The 15,150-nt window shown below is 41.4% G+C and overlaps 1 protein-coding gene across 4 annotated transcripts in view; it reads right to left on the reverse strand.

Moving 5' to 3' along the window:
* Positions 1–2,600: 2,600 nt before the first annotated feature.
* Positions 2,601–15,150, reverse strand: part of LOC101165039 (opioid-binding protein/cell adhesion molecule) — a 128,697-nt gene continuing 116,147 nt past the window's right edge. Inside the window, exons 4-8 of one of the 4 annotated variants that reach the window (XM_023962829.1) lie at positions 14,923–15,060; positions 13,875–13,995; positions 13,040–13,075; positions 12,460–12,611; positions 2,601–2,850 (exon numbers count right to left, since the gene is read on the reverse strand). In XM_023962829.1, coding sequence (XP_023818597.1) covers positions 2,657–2,850; positions 12,460–12,611; positions 13,040–13,075; positions 13,875–13,995; positions 14,923–15,060 — 641 coding nt within the window. In that variant the 3' untranslated portion in view covers positions 2,601–2,656. Of the gene's footprint in view, positions 2,851–7,585; positions 9,673–12,459; positions 12,612–13,039; positions 13,076–13,874; positions 13,996–14,922; positions 15,061–15,150 lie in introns of those variants that run through there. The other 3 variants (XM_023962831.1, XM_023962830.1, XM_023962832.1) reach the window with 3 other exon arrangements.

A 15,150-nucleotide genomic window follows, 5' to 3' on the forward strand; every position in this document is an offset into this window, starting at 1 on the left:
GAATGGGTCGGTAAGGTGATGTGGGATCTTTTCTGTTTTTCTTTTTTACTTGTCCTGTCCAACAGCTGGGCAGGCAGATGAGAGCTGACGGCCTCTTGTGTTGGACACATTTTACTTTAACAACAGGGGTTATTAATCTTCAGACAAACCAGAGGTATGTCTGAATAAACCCCTTTTGTAGTTGAGGCCAAACTTTATTCATTTTAATCATATTTGAAAATCTTTTGTGTTGGACCGGACAGAAAAGGAAAGGAGGGACGAAGAGAGAGGGATGTCAGAGAGAGGAGGGGATCAGAGGGTGATAATAGGAAGGGGGGGGGGGGGGGGGGTAAAACCATGAAGCAGCATAAAGCAACAAGTTTCTGGCTGTTTATCATTACGGTAAGGTTCAGATGTAATACAAATCTCAAAGGGGCGGGGCCTGTCCACACACACACTCAAATGTGGTAAACACACCTGCGAGCTGCAAAAATGTCCACATGTCAACATGTACACAATACAGATAGTGTTCACACACGCATACTTATGCCTTCAAACCAACTAGTGTGAAATATTTCATTCAATCACGCAAACTATTAGTGCAAAGGTGAGCTAACACCTGTGCTCAACTGAGTGTTTATGTCATTCTAAAATGGATGGTGGAATGTGAAAAGGAGAGAGTGCCCAGCCATCCCCACACCAAGACCCCCGCCGCAGCAGCTGCGGCAGCCAAAACCCCCAACGCCACACGGCAGCAGGCAGGGAACAACCGCCCCCCAGGCAATCACATCCGCCACCCAGGCCAGGGCCAGCAGGACCGCCGCGAAGCCCCCAGAGCCAGAGAGCAGGGAGGCATAGGGGGAAAGAGAGTGCCTCCCCAGCCCAACCAGGAGAGCAGCCCCCCCGCCGCGCTGGGAGGGCCCAACAAAGGGCCCCACCCGAGAAGGGGGCCCACAGCCCGAGACGAGCACCTCATCATCGCAACATCGCCCATGAGTCGAAGTGTCCTTGGGCAAGACACTGAACCCCACCTTGCCTCTGGTGGTAGGCGGGCGCCTGTGTTTGGCAGCGGAGCCGCCACCAGTGTGTGAATGTGTGAGAGAATGTGTGTGTGACTGGGTGAATGGGTCTGTGACTGTAAAGCGCTTTGTCCTTGTAGGAAGAAAGGCGCTATATAAGTATACGCCATTTACCATTTACCATCACCACCCAGGAGTTCTGGGCATCCCCCTGCCCCAACCCCAGGTACGAGCCAGGACCCCCCAAGGGAGACCCGCTCCGCGCTCCAGGCAGCCATCCACCCGGCCCACGGTTGGTCCAGAAGGGAGAAAGGCAGGGGCCAGCCGTCCCCACCCAGGAGGGGGGCACCCAGGGGAAAAGGGGGGCCCACGAGGGGTGGTGTAAACATGGCCCAACCAGGCTTGGCCACAGTTGGAAATTTGGCGAGGCCCGGCACTCAGGGACAAGGACCAGAACCCACCCCACAGGTACACGGAGACCCCTGGCTCAGGTGTGATATGATCCCCGGCTTGGGTGATGTGGGATCTTTGACAGGTTTCAGAAAAAAATTATGCTGGCAGAGTTCATATTTGGAGGTAGATAATTTTTTTCTTTAATTTCTGTTGTCATTCTGAGAAAAGTAGGAGCTAAAGTAGGCAAAAACTCTTGATAAAATTCTGCTGGGAAGCCGTCTGGTCCTGGGGCTTTTTTCTAGGCATGTTGGTTAATGCTTTATGTAGCTCTTCTTCAGTAAAAGGGGACTCTAGGGCTATAATTTGTTCTTCCATTGGTCTAGGCCAGGGGTGTCAAACAAACGACCCAAGAGGATTCAATCCGGCCCAGTCATGAAGAGTAAAAGTTATAATGTTGTTGATCTGTGATGTTTAAAAAAACAAACACGTTTCTAGTCCATTCCTGTGGCGAATTGTGATTTATTTGTTTTGATGATTTTTTTAAAGAAATAACCGAAATGCGCAATTCCGCCACTAGGGAGAGCAAAGGAAAAACAAAACAGGTGAAACAGCAAATATCTGCATGTGACAAAAGGGAAACCTAACAGCTCTGTGTCTGGATAAGATGCAGTTTGGTTCCCCGCGAGCCTCACCACTGTTACATTATAAGAATGATCAGTATTGGCATAATAATGAACAAAATGTTGTCAGAAAGACAAAAGGTTGAAGTGAAGTGCTGAGCTTTCCAGGAAAAATTGACATTTTTTTTTGTTCACGGAGCTGAATGCAAAACCTGCGTGCTTGGTAGGTCATCAACAGGTCGCAGTGCTCAAAGAATATAACGTTCAGCACCACTATAAGACTCACCATAAAGAAAAAGTTTCACCATTTGCAGTTAAGGAAAGAAAAGATTTAGCAACTATTAGCTGGACTGAAAAACAACCGTCTGCATTTACTGCAACCGTGACGTCAGTGATGGAGCAGTGACAGACACCTTATTGCAGACAAATTGGAGCAAACATCCAAACCATTTTAGGACGGTGAACTTGTGAAAAAATGCTGAAGGCTGCAGAAGTCTTGTTCCGAAAGAGCAGTCGACCTTTGCCAACATGAGTCTGTCAAGGATTACAACTGCAGGTACAACATCTCTGAGGAGACTTGGGCGCCAAATGAAGGAATTCAGTCATTTATTGTATTTTCAGTCACTATTGATGAAAGCACCAACATCACAGATTTGAACAGCTGTACATATTTATTAAAGGTGTTAAAGAGACGTCACAGCAGAGTTTCTTGAATTGATGGAAACAGCAACAGCTGATGACAGTCAGCTCTCTAGTCCCTGTGCTGGATGATGTTGGAGTGAACTGGTCACATGACGTCAGTCTGGTCATGATGTGTTTCGCACGATGTTGCTGTCTGGCTGAAGTTTCAGGAGAGAAAGGAGGTTAATTCCAAATTATTATGTTCACAAATGTTTGCACATTTACATTCTAGGCAGGTGTTTCATTTTTTTCTGTAGCCCCTCTTGAGTTTATTATTGGGATTGTTTCAGTGTCAGATGTAAAATATTCAGTCTGTTTAAAATTGAATAAACCATTTTTTTAAAAAGTGAAATGCATTTTATTTGAGATCCATAGGCCTCTGAATGAATGCGTTATAATAAATGATTAGGCTACCAAAAAAAAAAAAAAAAAAAGCTGTTTTTTGCTTTTATGTTACTGGTCCGGCCCAATTGGGATTAGATGTCTTTGCGCTGGTTAAATGTGGCCCCTGAACCAAAATGAGTTTGACACCCCTGGTCTAGGCAAATCATTGCTGTTGAGAAATCTACTAATTTGGTAAAAGTTTTGAAAGAGTTGTTTATTGCGACTGGATCATGTGTCATGTGTAACAGTGTTTGTGGACTCTAAGCTTTTCTGTTTTATTAAGCCTTTCCATTGTTGGGTCTAAAGACGTGTTGAGGTCTCCCCCAAAAATCACTGATTTTTCTGTGTGCTCAGATAGCACAGAGAGGAAGGAGTGAAAGAACAACAGATGATCTACATTGGAGGCCTAAACATTAGCTAAGCAGAGCTGCATATTTTGAGTGGAAAGAGTGAGTATTACAAACCTTCCTTCTGGGTCTATGACTGTTCTGGCTTCTGTGAATTTAATTCCCCTATTTATCATGATTGCTACTCCTCTCTGTCTAAAATTATAACAAGTTATAAATCTACGTTTGGAAAATCTGCTGTGGCCAGGATATTCACAGATGAAATAGACATATGAGTTTCTTGAAGAAACACTGAAAATTTTGAGATCTTTAATTTTGTCATTTTTTTCAGTCTCTTCTCTCTGGTTCCAGCTCCGTGCACATTCCATGTAACTAACCTTAGGGTGGGCATGCTGTTGTTAAGGTGAATGTTAGAGAATGTATATTATTGATTAGTGCAAAAATTAGTACCGTAATTTCCGGACTACAAGCCGCTACTTTTTTCCTGCGCTCACAGCCCTGCGGCTTATTCTGTGACGCGGCTAATTTATGGATTTGATTGGCGGCCGCCATGTACGTACATTCGGGCTCGTTGAATGGTTTTGTATGCGCCATCCACCACCAAGCACAAGTCATTTTTTTTAACACACCTCTGAGCAGCCAAACAGCATGGAGGTCACTTCAGGTCTTAGACACTTCAGTCATGGTTCAACAAAAAGAAATACGCATGCCCGGCCGCATCCCAGAATCCTTTGGTGCCATTAGACCCAACGTGCACTTGATCGCCGCTACGATATGATAAAGCTTTCAAGTTAAAAGCAATCGTTAAAAGCAGCGTGAAAAAATCCCCCATCAGTAAATGGAAATGCCGGTCAGCTGCGTGACGGAGAGAACAGCGCATGCTCAGAAGTTTATTTACCTCTGAGTCATAGTGACTCGGCTGGCTGCACGTAAATATGTGTGAATAACATCAGCCTTTATTTTGTCGGGACACGACTGGAAACACAAATCCATTTGGTCGTTTTTACGGTTTCTGACTGAGCGGAATTTTGCATTGAAAAGCTCACAGCCGCCGTGTGAGCTTTTCGGATAGGAAGGGGAGACAAGGAGCCCGCTTGGCGAGCGCGGAGCGCAGAGGCGTCCGGGGAGCAACAAGTGTTTGTTGTGAAAGGAAGCTTCTGACGAACGCGCCGCGCTGAGGCGCGCGCTATTTTACTGATGTTTTTTAACCAGCCCCGTTACTCCCATAACGCTGCCGCGACACAAGTGGAAGGAGAGCTGTTCCTTTTCACCCCTCCATGCACTGCTGCTCCTTGCTCATTCTTAAACACGAACAACAGTGTGGCGAGCCGGGCGTTGGCCCTGCCTTTAGCCCCTAAGACTCATGGGAAATGGGGGATCGCGGATGTAAATTTCCTCATCATAACTGAGGGATGTAATGTTGATTATATGGTTACTGTTAGTAATTTTATGTATGATACCTAGTTTGTCAATAAGTTAAAAAAAATAAAAAAAAATCAAATAAAAAAACCCATAACTGAGGAACTTGTGAACAGAATAGAGGTCCATGCTGTTTCAGATGTGGGTGTAATTAGATACATGAGCTTGAGACAAGGCCAGTACCTGCCCACAGTGTGGTAATGAGCCATGCACACTCAGGTAGTCAGGACGCGCTTTGTCGTGGCAGCGGCTTGTATACTGATGCGGCTTGTGTATGTACAAAAATATTTAAGCACGTTAAAATAGGTGGGTGCGGCTTGTAATCGGGTGCGCTTTATAACCCGGAATTTACGGTATCTACGTTCATACAGTAGACTGGTGCGCTTATGGTTGCTTTGTGACATTATGTGTAGATGATGTGTAGTATGTGATGTAATGCTTGACGTGTTGAGTGTCTAAGTGTGTTGTGCAGTATCTAAGTGTGTTGTGCAGATCAGTACTATTGTAGTGTGGCTGAGTTGTAGTGTGGCTGAGTTATGTGCCAGCTTAGGTGAAGTGAAGTATAGATTGCGGAGGAAAGGACTGCAGAGGGGGAAATCATGAAGGGAACGGTGAGGGAAAAAACAGAACAAATCTATTAGAAACAGGTCTGCAGCTGCTTATGAAAGATACTGGTGGTGATATTAACTAACATGGAAAACCTTTATGCCCCGTGAGTTATGCCCAGTGTGTCAAATATAAGAATAAACTATCACCTGGAGTGTTAAGAGTGCGGATTCATATCTGCTTTAGTAGAGCCAGGGGGTGACGTTTGGGTCGCGGTGGACCTGTCCGTTCATGTAAAGCCGGTCCACAGAGATGACAGCGCGGGCCCCTTCATTCAGAAATTTCTTTCTGATGGGGAACAGGATCCTAAGACGCTCCGAGATTTCTTTGGGGAACTGATCGTCCCTTCTGAAATCAGTCCTCCGGGGCTCCCTACCACGGTTGCTGGGTGACAAGCTGGGTTTGAATTAAGCCTTACATTTTTTCCTCTGTGTTTTCTTCTGGCTTTTCTGATATTCCCATGACCACCAGGTTATCTCGCATTGATCTCGACTGAAGATCCAGAATGAACTCTTTGATCTTCTTGTTTTCCTCAGAGAGTCGGCTCATTCCATGAGAGAGAGAACTTACCGACTTTCTCAGTGCTGAGTTCTGTGCGTTCAGGGTTTCCACTTGCTGTTGGAAGAGTTCCAGACAGTCCTTAATTTTTTGGAATTCCCAAGAAGGACCTCCAGAACGGAAAGATGGCTGTCGAAGCTAGATAGCTTAGCGTTGATGCTAAGAAGCATTTCCCACGCGTTAGACTCGAACTGGGTCTTCGGTGGAGGAGCCCCCGGGGATTCCTCCGGACGGCTCCGCTTCCTGGAGGAAGCTGACTTGCCTGGCTGGGTGGTTTTTCCCATGGCGAAGTGCTCATACTGCTTGTTGATGTAGCACATCAGGCTATCCAGATCCTCCTCGCTGGTCTGGATTTTCCCTGTAAATCCGAGGTAAAATGTGTCACTGGATCGGTACGTTTGTTACACACACTAAAAAAAGGGGGGGGGGGGGGGGGTGCTTCTTGTTTTCTTTTAGTTTTCAGGAGTAGGTCACTTTATTTTCCACCAAGGCCTCGACCATATCTTCATCACTGCTTCATGCAGTGCCGGAAGTCCCTTATTTATGACTTTGAATAAAGAACTTTGACATACCTAAAAATATTAGGTATTTTTTGTTTTTTATTCTTTAATTGTTAACCTGTTTTTGACTAACATTGGCTTTTTTTTTTACACTTACCAAGTGTCGTGATGTGCCTGCTACTCCTTTTTAGACTATATTTTACAACTGCTGGGTCTGAAGCGGTCTGTGGGTGCAACTTTCACACAATCAGCTGTGTCGTCACAACAAATTGATGCCAGAGAAGCCACCGGAGATTGCAGGAGAGACTGAGAAGACTGAGGGTTTTTCGTGTCGACGTTGTTGCACCAGCACTTCTTCTACAGAGTCAGCTGCTGGGGGGTGGGGATGCACTCACAGGAATAGGAAAAGAATGACAAACTGGTGCAGAGATCTAGCTTTGTTCTGGGATGTCCTGGAGAGTCTGTTATGGTGATGGATAGGAGGAAGATGTAAAGGAAAGTAGAATCCATCATGAAAAATCCTCTTCATCGTCATCCTCTGCATGAGACCATGGGCGCACAGAGGAGCTCCTTCATTCAGGGACTTTCACACCTCGCTGCAGGAATGAGCGCTTACAAAGATCCCTACTCCTGTCAGTTATTAGATCGTTTTTTTAGACACTGGACATTCATTATTATCTTTATAAGTGTATTTTTTGTGTTATTCATGATCTATCTGCTCTCTTTAATAGAGCTGTGGTAACAAGGTCATTTCCTCTTTTTGGGATCAATATAGTTTTTATTCTAATGCTCTTTGAACTATTGTAACTCTTTGACCATTTATGCAATCGACGTAAATAATCTGATTCTGACTCGGAGAAAAGCTGGTTTGGATCAGCTGCTTTTGTTGAATTTTAACGCGACCCTACATTTCTCTGCCTCAGAATCTGCTGGAATTAAACTAATTGTGTAAAAGGTTAAAGAGTTTCAGAAGTCGAAAGAATGTAAACACTGGGGCTAAAGGCACAGTGGCAAAGATTTAAAGCTTTCTCTAAGGATAAAATACAAAATAACGTACAACAAATCACTGCTAAGTCAGATCAACATTTAGCCATTTTATGGGCAACTTTTCAACCTCTCAAAGAATACAAAGACAGCAAATCACAATAATGACTATTATATATGCTCAGTCTCCAGTATATCAGAAAATAAACTAAACAGGTTGCCAAATATGTATAATTGTGAAACTGAAAATGAGCAAAGAAACGAATTGAATATTTTAAAAATCAACCATGAGTATTCTTAGATACTCAATTGTTCTCCAATGAAATATAACTAAGTTAATGCAGGAACTAAAAGAAAATGTTACGTTCATGCACAAAATACAACAGTATTTCAGCTTGTTCTTTGAAATAACTCTTTTTTTAACAAAAGGATTTAAGTGCATGGTTAACTTGCAGCATGTCTCTGCACCTGATCTGTTTGCTTTTAGCAACAAAGCCTACAAGTGAAATCCGGTTCAATGATTTAAGACCGCAGTTGACTGATTCACTATTATCATCACAAAAACACAACTTAACATGATACTACAATAAAGACACACACACCAGTTTTGTCCCTTTCCTGTTACCTTGAACACAATTTTAACCCATACATTAGCACAGGGGTGAGGTTAAAAGGACAAATTTGCAACACCTGAAAACAGCTTCATCACAGCTTCAGGGAAGAATCATTTAAGTCATTCTCCTCTCTAATGTGGTGTTAAAGAGTTTTGGATGAAAGCTTAGTGCAGACTTTTGACAGTCAACAATATGTTATTTTGTAGGAAAATAGGTCACCAAATAAAAAAAGCGTTCTTCCCTGAATAAAAGTAGATAAAGTAATGATGATTGACAGCATGTTGATGCGTATTTAGCTCATACGTCTCCTTCGCATTTAGTTACTGAACCATAGTGGCAACTACATAATCCAGTTAATTGAATGAACTTATAAATGTGTATTTTATTTTCAAAAGAAAATTTAAAAAAGGTGGAAGGATAAAAAGAAAATTGAAGCTTAACAGCTTGACAGGCCCAAAAGACGTTTCTTTTAAAACCTTAAGTCCTCAAAAATACTGGCATGAATTCTTAAAAAAATAAAAAATAATAACTTGTGGGAAATGTTTAATAGTTATAGTGCATTACCTTAAAAATCAGCTTAGTACTAACGCCACCAAAAGATAGCTTTAATGATTCCTACAACATTATTTGTGTTACGGCCAAACAGGTATAAGCTATTTACGCTCAGCTTGTCTTGATCAGAGTAAAGGTGGGCTTTATTCTGTGTTTTTGCTCTAAAGTGTTCCAAACTTACATATGTGCAAAAACCTTATTTCTAATAGTCAGTGAGAATAAGACTTGAAGCTGCCACTAGCAAACTGTGATGATGTACATCAAAGATGTCCTTTTTATAAATAAATGCTTTTTTTCTCTGGTAATTCAAGACATCTTCAGTAATTTCTGCACACACTTGGACAGAGATAAAACGTGGGATGTCCAATGCTTTAGGAATTGGCCTGAGAACTTAATATGGAGTTGATGTATCATTTGAAGCTGTTTATAATGAAGGACCAGTAACTGTTTTGCATAACAACTGTAAAAATACAGTAAAATTAACAATCACATTGCATTATGTCCTTTTTTTGTTTTTTACTCAAAAATAATTAATGGTATTGTACAGATATTGAACAGGATGTGACACAGTAAATATAATACTCTTAATTTACACTTCAATATTGAGCAATAAACAGTCAACTATTAACAGTTAGATTTTTTTTCATTTCTCTTTCCACATACAAAAAAGGTTTAAGGACACACAAACTGTATTTCTACTATCATCAAATTAGTGCATGATTACAAATTATCCCTCTTTCCAACTGACATCTCTCTGTCTTGGCAAGCCAACAGAGATTAGACTCTGATGCAAAGCCAGAAGAAAAATATCAAGAAAACTCAACAGGAACCTGTTGGTTCTCTATTCTTTGCTTAGGACTAATAGTCTGTTTTTCTTGTTCATAGTTACAAGATCCATGAAGATCACTGTTTGCATCAGAATTTAAGCAGGTAGAATATTGTTGTGGTAAGGAGGAGGCCTAAAGAGCCACATGGAAACATGGCAGATCCATTCACATCATGCATTGCACCTGGACCTGCAGAAGATAAACACACGATACTTACAATTTTATACAGGATCAGTCTGATATTACTTCAACTGCTGCTTGGAAATCCTATATATTTTGACAACTTTTATCATCATAGTTTGCCAATGGACACAATTGTAATCATTTACAATTGTTGTTGTTGGTAATACCTTTATATAATTATAAAATCATTATTTGCCCACTCTTTGTGCTATAAGTGCAATTTCTGTATGATTTAAAATATTGTGATAATTTTAGTAACCAAAATTGCTGTATTCCTGTTCAGTGACAGTGGAGGCAGCACTGAGCTTTGACTTTCCATGTAATAGCTAATGTGTTTTGCGCTTCTCTATTACTAGTGTTATGTTTCTTATTAGTGTCTATTATTAGTGCTGGGATTTAACATTAAGCTGCACTGAAAAGTCAGGTAGGGGCAGATAGTATCTCTGTTGAAATGAAGATTGTGCAGGAGTTTGTGTTTGTCCTTCAGTGATTTGCAATGAAGTTCAATAGGAGCTTGTTGTTTTATGTTTTTCTCTGACTAAATGCAAAAATAGCAGATGTATTATCTTAGCTCTAAAATTCCTCAAAGTTGGCCTTTCAATCAAAATGTCAAATAAATAATAATGGGCTACCAATGTCAGAGCTAAAGGGTTTCAAGCTTCAGAATATTAAAAGAGTTTTTAAATGCTTCTAAAACAAAAAGAGGATCTGGAGGACTTTCACACATAAGTCACAGAGATTTTTGCTCAGAAGAGAGCTGTATGTTAAAGTGATCTATGTGTATAAAATTTGTTCTCTGTATGTGACCCTTCCCCTGGGGTGCATTGGGCTGACACATCCACACTTGGGAACCATTTGGTGGTTTAACCCCCTAATCCAAACCCTCAATTGATTCCCATAGTTAGTTAGTCTTTGGCATGATTCAGCCTGGATTTGAATTTATGACCCTCTAGTTACAGGCCAGACACTCTACAACAAGGCCACCGAGCTGGACTTTATTTAAAGGTAAAGGTAAGAGCCGTCGTGAGACGGGTTAGTTTTACCCTACAGATGATGTGTTGTTGCAATGGTAATCCTGCTCTATGCCAATTCTGTGTTTATGCTTGTGGGACCCTCCTCCGTGGTGCTGTGTCTCCTGTTATTGGTTGTCTGTAGTATTCACCTAGGGTTTTTTTTGGGGTACAATGAACAACTATATTTTTTCTTTGATCTACTTTTGGCCAATTAGAACCTGCTATGTGTAAGATAAAAATACTGATACATATATTTTAGCATTTATTACTTAAAAAAATATATTTCTAACCAGTAGCGGTTTTAGGCACAGGCAATATGGGCAATTGCCCGGGGCGCAATGTAAAGGGGGGCAGCATCCCCGTACTTGGAAGAAAAAACGTTTGCGCCACTCTTGGTTTTCTTTTATTTGTTATACAACAGACTTTGGAATAGCCTAAAACCTAAAACCTTCACAACAAGCAGAAATGAACTTATTTCTAAAAATGATGCCGGACTCCAGCTCTAAATAAATGACAAAAGAGCAAAGAAAATGAAATAATTTGATTTGTTATTTCTTATTATTAATATTTTCACACCTTCTTTATTTTGTTCTGCAGCATGTTCCTATTTGTGTATTTTGACAGAATATATTTTTATGGAAAGCAAAATATAAATATAATAAATGATAAAAGGTTTAACTTGATTTAATCTGGATGAATATTCCTGTTTTTATTCATATTTATGTTCAAAAAGTTCATTTTTAAAGGTTTAAAAGTTTAGCTTAAGTGTGTTCAATAAATGTTTATCTTGTTCCGCCCGCAACCTAAAGGCCCGTACGCACCGGGACGAATATTCGCCAGGCGTTATTCGCCAGCGTTTTTCGCCACGTTTTTTGTGTTCACACCCAGGCGATTTTCGCTGACGGTGAGCCGAGCGAACATGCAATTTCATTCCCTGACATTAGATGGCGCTTAATGTAAACAGAAATACTCCTGTACACAAGGTGGCGCTGCGCAACTTTACGCTTCTTAAAGTCGCTTTTCACTCAGAAGAAGAGAGCAAGTATTTACGCGCTTGTCAGAATAATACAAAGAAAACATGAATATTTCAAGCACCAGTAGCTCCAACTGGTGCTTGGTAAGGGGATATTTTAGAATGTCCGTCATTATTGCTTCGCGGCTGTGTAGACGCTACTTGGCGTCTATCTTCTTCGCTGGTATGTGTGCTCAGCAAGGCAGTTTTGTGTTTGAGCGCCCCCAAGTTGTGTTTTACTGTAACTTCAGAAGCTCCAGACACGTGTGCAAAAGCGCCATTCTCATTGGTCGAATAGATTTCGACGCGACGCGTCGGAAAAAAAAAACGAACCCGAGGCGTTTTTTTTTTTTGACGCTTTGACGCGTGGCGTTTTTTCGCGTCGGTGTGCACACTCTCATTGGTGCCCTTTGTTTAGTCACGAGGCGTTAAACGTCGGCGAAAATCGCCGGCGAAATTCGTCCCGGTGTGAACAGGCCTTAAAGCGTGTTGGGATCTAGGCCCCCTGTGCAACTGAGTTTGACCACCTGTAAAACGAGTTTATAAAATTCATCATAATGTAAAATGGCCAAATAAAGATAGGTAACACAAAAGGATATCGTCAAATTTGTCTGTGTGTTTGTGTGTGTGTGTGTGTGTGGGGGGGGGGGGGTTCTCGCCCGGGGAGTAAGTTAGTGCAGAACCACCACTGTTTCTAACTCTGACTCCAAAAGGCGTTAGTGTCTCACCAGCAACAAACTTCACCACATGTAGGTGTTGTGTACTTACCATAGAGGATAATACTGGCATTGGAGATTCCCATTAGATTCATGGCAACACAGGTGTAATTTCCATAATCTTCTTCTGAGACATTGAAAAAGATGAGCAGCGACTGTTTGCCTTGATTCTCTATCTTTACCCCATTCAGTCCATTGAAAAGCCTGTGAAGAAACAAAAAACTCTCAAGCCCTTGGCATTGAGCAAGAAAAGAGTCTGTATCTGAATTCCTTTGAGAGGCTTTGATCAACTTTCCAAGCTCACACAAACAAAATTCTGACATAACATACTCATGAAATTAGATAACAAACGTTTTCATGGTTGAAACCAAAGGGCTGCATGGGTGGGGGGGGTAAGCACTCTAATTAATTATGCTGATTACATCCTGGCTGGGTCCTTTCTGTGTAGAGTTTGCATGTTCTCTTTGTACATGCACAGATTTTCTCTGGACACTCCTTCCTCCCACTATGCAAAAGGATTCTTCTTAGGTTGATTGGGAACTGACATTCCTTAGGTGTGAATATGAGTGTGTGTGGTTGTCTTTTTGTGTTGCCCCGCTATGGACCGGAGCACTATCAAAGGTGTAACCTACCTATGCCCTTCAGTGGTTGGGACAGGCTCCAGCAACCTTCAAAAGGGAAAAAGTAGGTATAAAAAACTAATGGCTGGATGGATTGGTTGAAATCAAACAACTTCTATATCAAAAGTACTGCCCTGTCATTCTGCAAAGACTGAATATAGAATGGTTTATCAACCCTGATAACCCTTTTGGAGGCCCACTTTGTTTGATATGGGAAGTACCGGTATATCATTTCATCAATTTTCATAACCTGCCTAATCCCTTTCAAGGCCACAGGGATGGTGGAGCCTATCTTACCCAATGTTGGGCAAAGGCAGGGTATTACCCGGATGGTTGGCAAGTCCGCCGCATGGCAACACAGAAACATAAAACCACACACACATTTAAGGAACAATTTTATAAAAAATAATTAACCCACAAAACATGTTGTTGGAAACCAAAATTACCTGGAGAAAAGTATGTGTGCATGCGGAGGACCTTCCAACTCCTCACAAAAAGTTTGCAGTTGGGGACTCGACTCTTATGAAGAGGCCAGAGTGCTAACCACTACACCACTGTGCAGCCGTACTAGGACTTATTCACATGAAATTACTGTAGTACAACTACAGGGATATAAAGAATGCTGTGTGAGTGGAAACGGAAAATGTTTTCATCCTACTAAGCCAACATCAAGGTCTTCTAGTTAAACAAAAAAAGCGTGTCATTGCTCCCCAATAGTCAAGATAAGAGTACATTTTTTTGGTTGTATATAGAATACCTTATATCCACAACCTGCAGCAAAAAGCACATGTTTGTGTGCAGACTGCATGCTGTTTCAAGTCATACGAATAAAGAAAACTAAACTTGCCTGCGGTCTTCTTTGTACCACTCAAAATCTGGTCTTGGGACAGCTGAGGCTTCACACTGCAAGACTCCTTTCTGGCCAACTGAAGTACCTGTGCTTCTTGCTTTTGAAATGAATGGAGGATCTACAAGTCAACGTAAGACAAAGGTTTCCACAGCCTTATTGAGTTTTTGGGGTTGCTTATTATTGGAACTTAAAATGAGAATGTGAAGTATGTCAACAAGTAGGAATCTTAAAACAGACGAATGCATAGATTTTTTTTAAATTTATTTAAAGGGCCTAGATAATAAAAATCAATTTTTTGAGCTTTTATGTTTATTATAATGTTCATTCCTCACAAAAACAACCCCACAGTGGCATTCTAAGCTATTCATGGATTTCTGAGTATTCCTGTAAAAACCCCGCTCTATGAGCACCAGCCCCTCCCAATCCACAAAAACGAGAGGGTTCTCGAATTGTGATGTCACAAAGGGACTCCCCCTTCCAGGAAGAGTCTGCACTGTCAGCACTGCCCCAGACTAAAACACACACACTTTCTCAACTGAGCTAGCAGTGACTGGCTAAAAACGTTCTTTTTGAATTCACAATATGCACATCCATCATTGCAAATGTTTGGATTTTGTTTGTTTTCGTGGGTGAGATCCAGACACGCTGCTGAGGCTCTATGTTGATGTCATGAAATGGGCGGCAACCACACGGAGAGAAAGGGGGTTCCTTAGAGATCTAGTCGTCTTACTCCTGTGTTGGACAATGAACTGCAAAACTGATTAAGATTTCTTTAAGAAAAAAAGTTCTTTAGAGGTAATAAATGATCATATATATGGCTATAATTTACTCTGAAAGGCTTAAGAAAAGCAGGATATAGGCCCTTTAAATGCACATATATATACACACTAAAGAGGAATTACAATACTTCTATATACTGTAAACATTTTCATACCTCAGCATAACAACAAAGTTATGTTTTTTTTTTAATATTTTTGTTCAAGTAAAAAAAAACTGAAGAAATACATTTTGATCAATGGTTGAAATGTCACAGCCAGGCTCTTACAGTTGACTGTGACTTGCACTGTCCTGATATCTGGGTCTGAGATGTCATTCGAGGCGATGCATTCATATGATCCTGACTGCTCCTTGGTGATTTCTGCCAACTCCAGATGTTGCCCTTCTGCCACGAATGTGTATATGCCTGTGAAGAAGGAACATAAAAAGCATTTATTAATGGTCAATAAAAAGGACGGCTGCTCTGGAGAAATCTAAAAGTATTTTCCCATGATTT

Source organism: Oryzias latipes, chromosome 14 (genome assembly GCF_002234675.1).
Source record: "Oryzias latipes chromosome 14, ASM223467v1".
NCBI lineage: Eukaryota > Metazoa > Chordata > Actinopteri > Beloniformes > Adrianichthyidae > Oryzias > Oryzias latipes.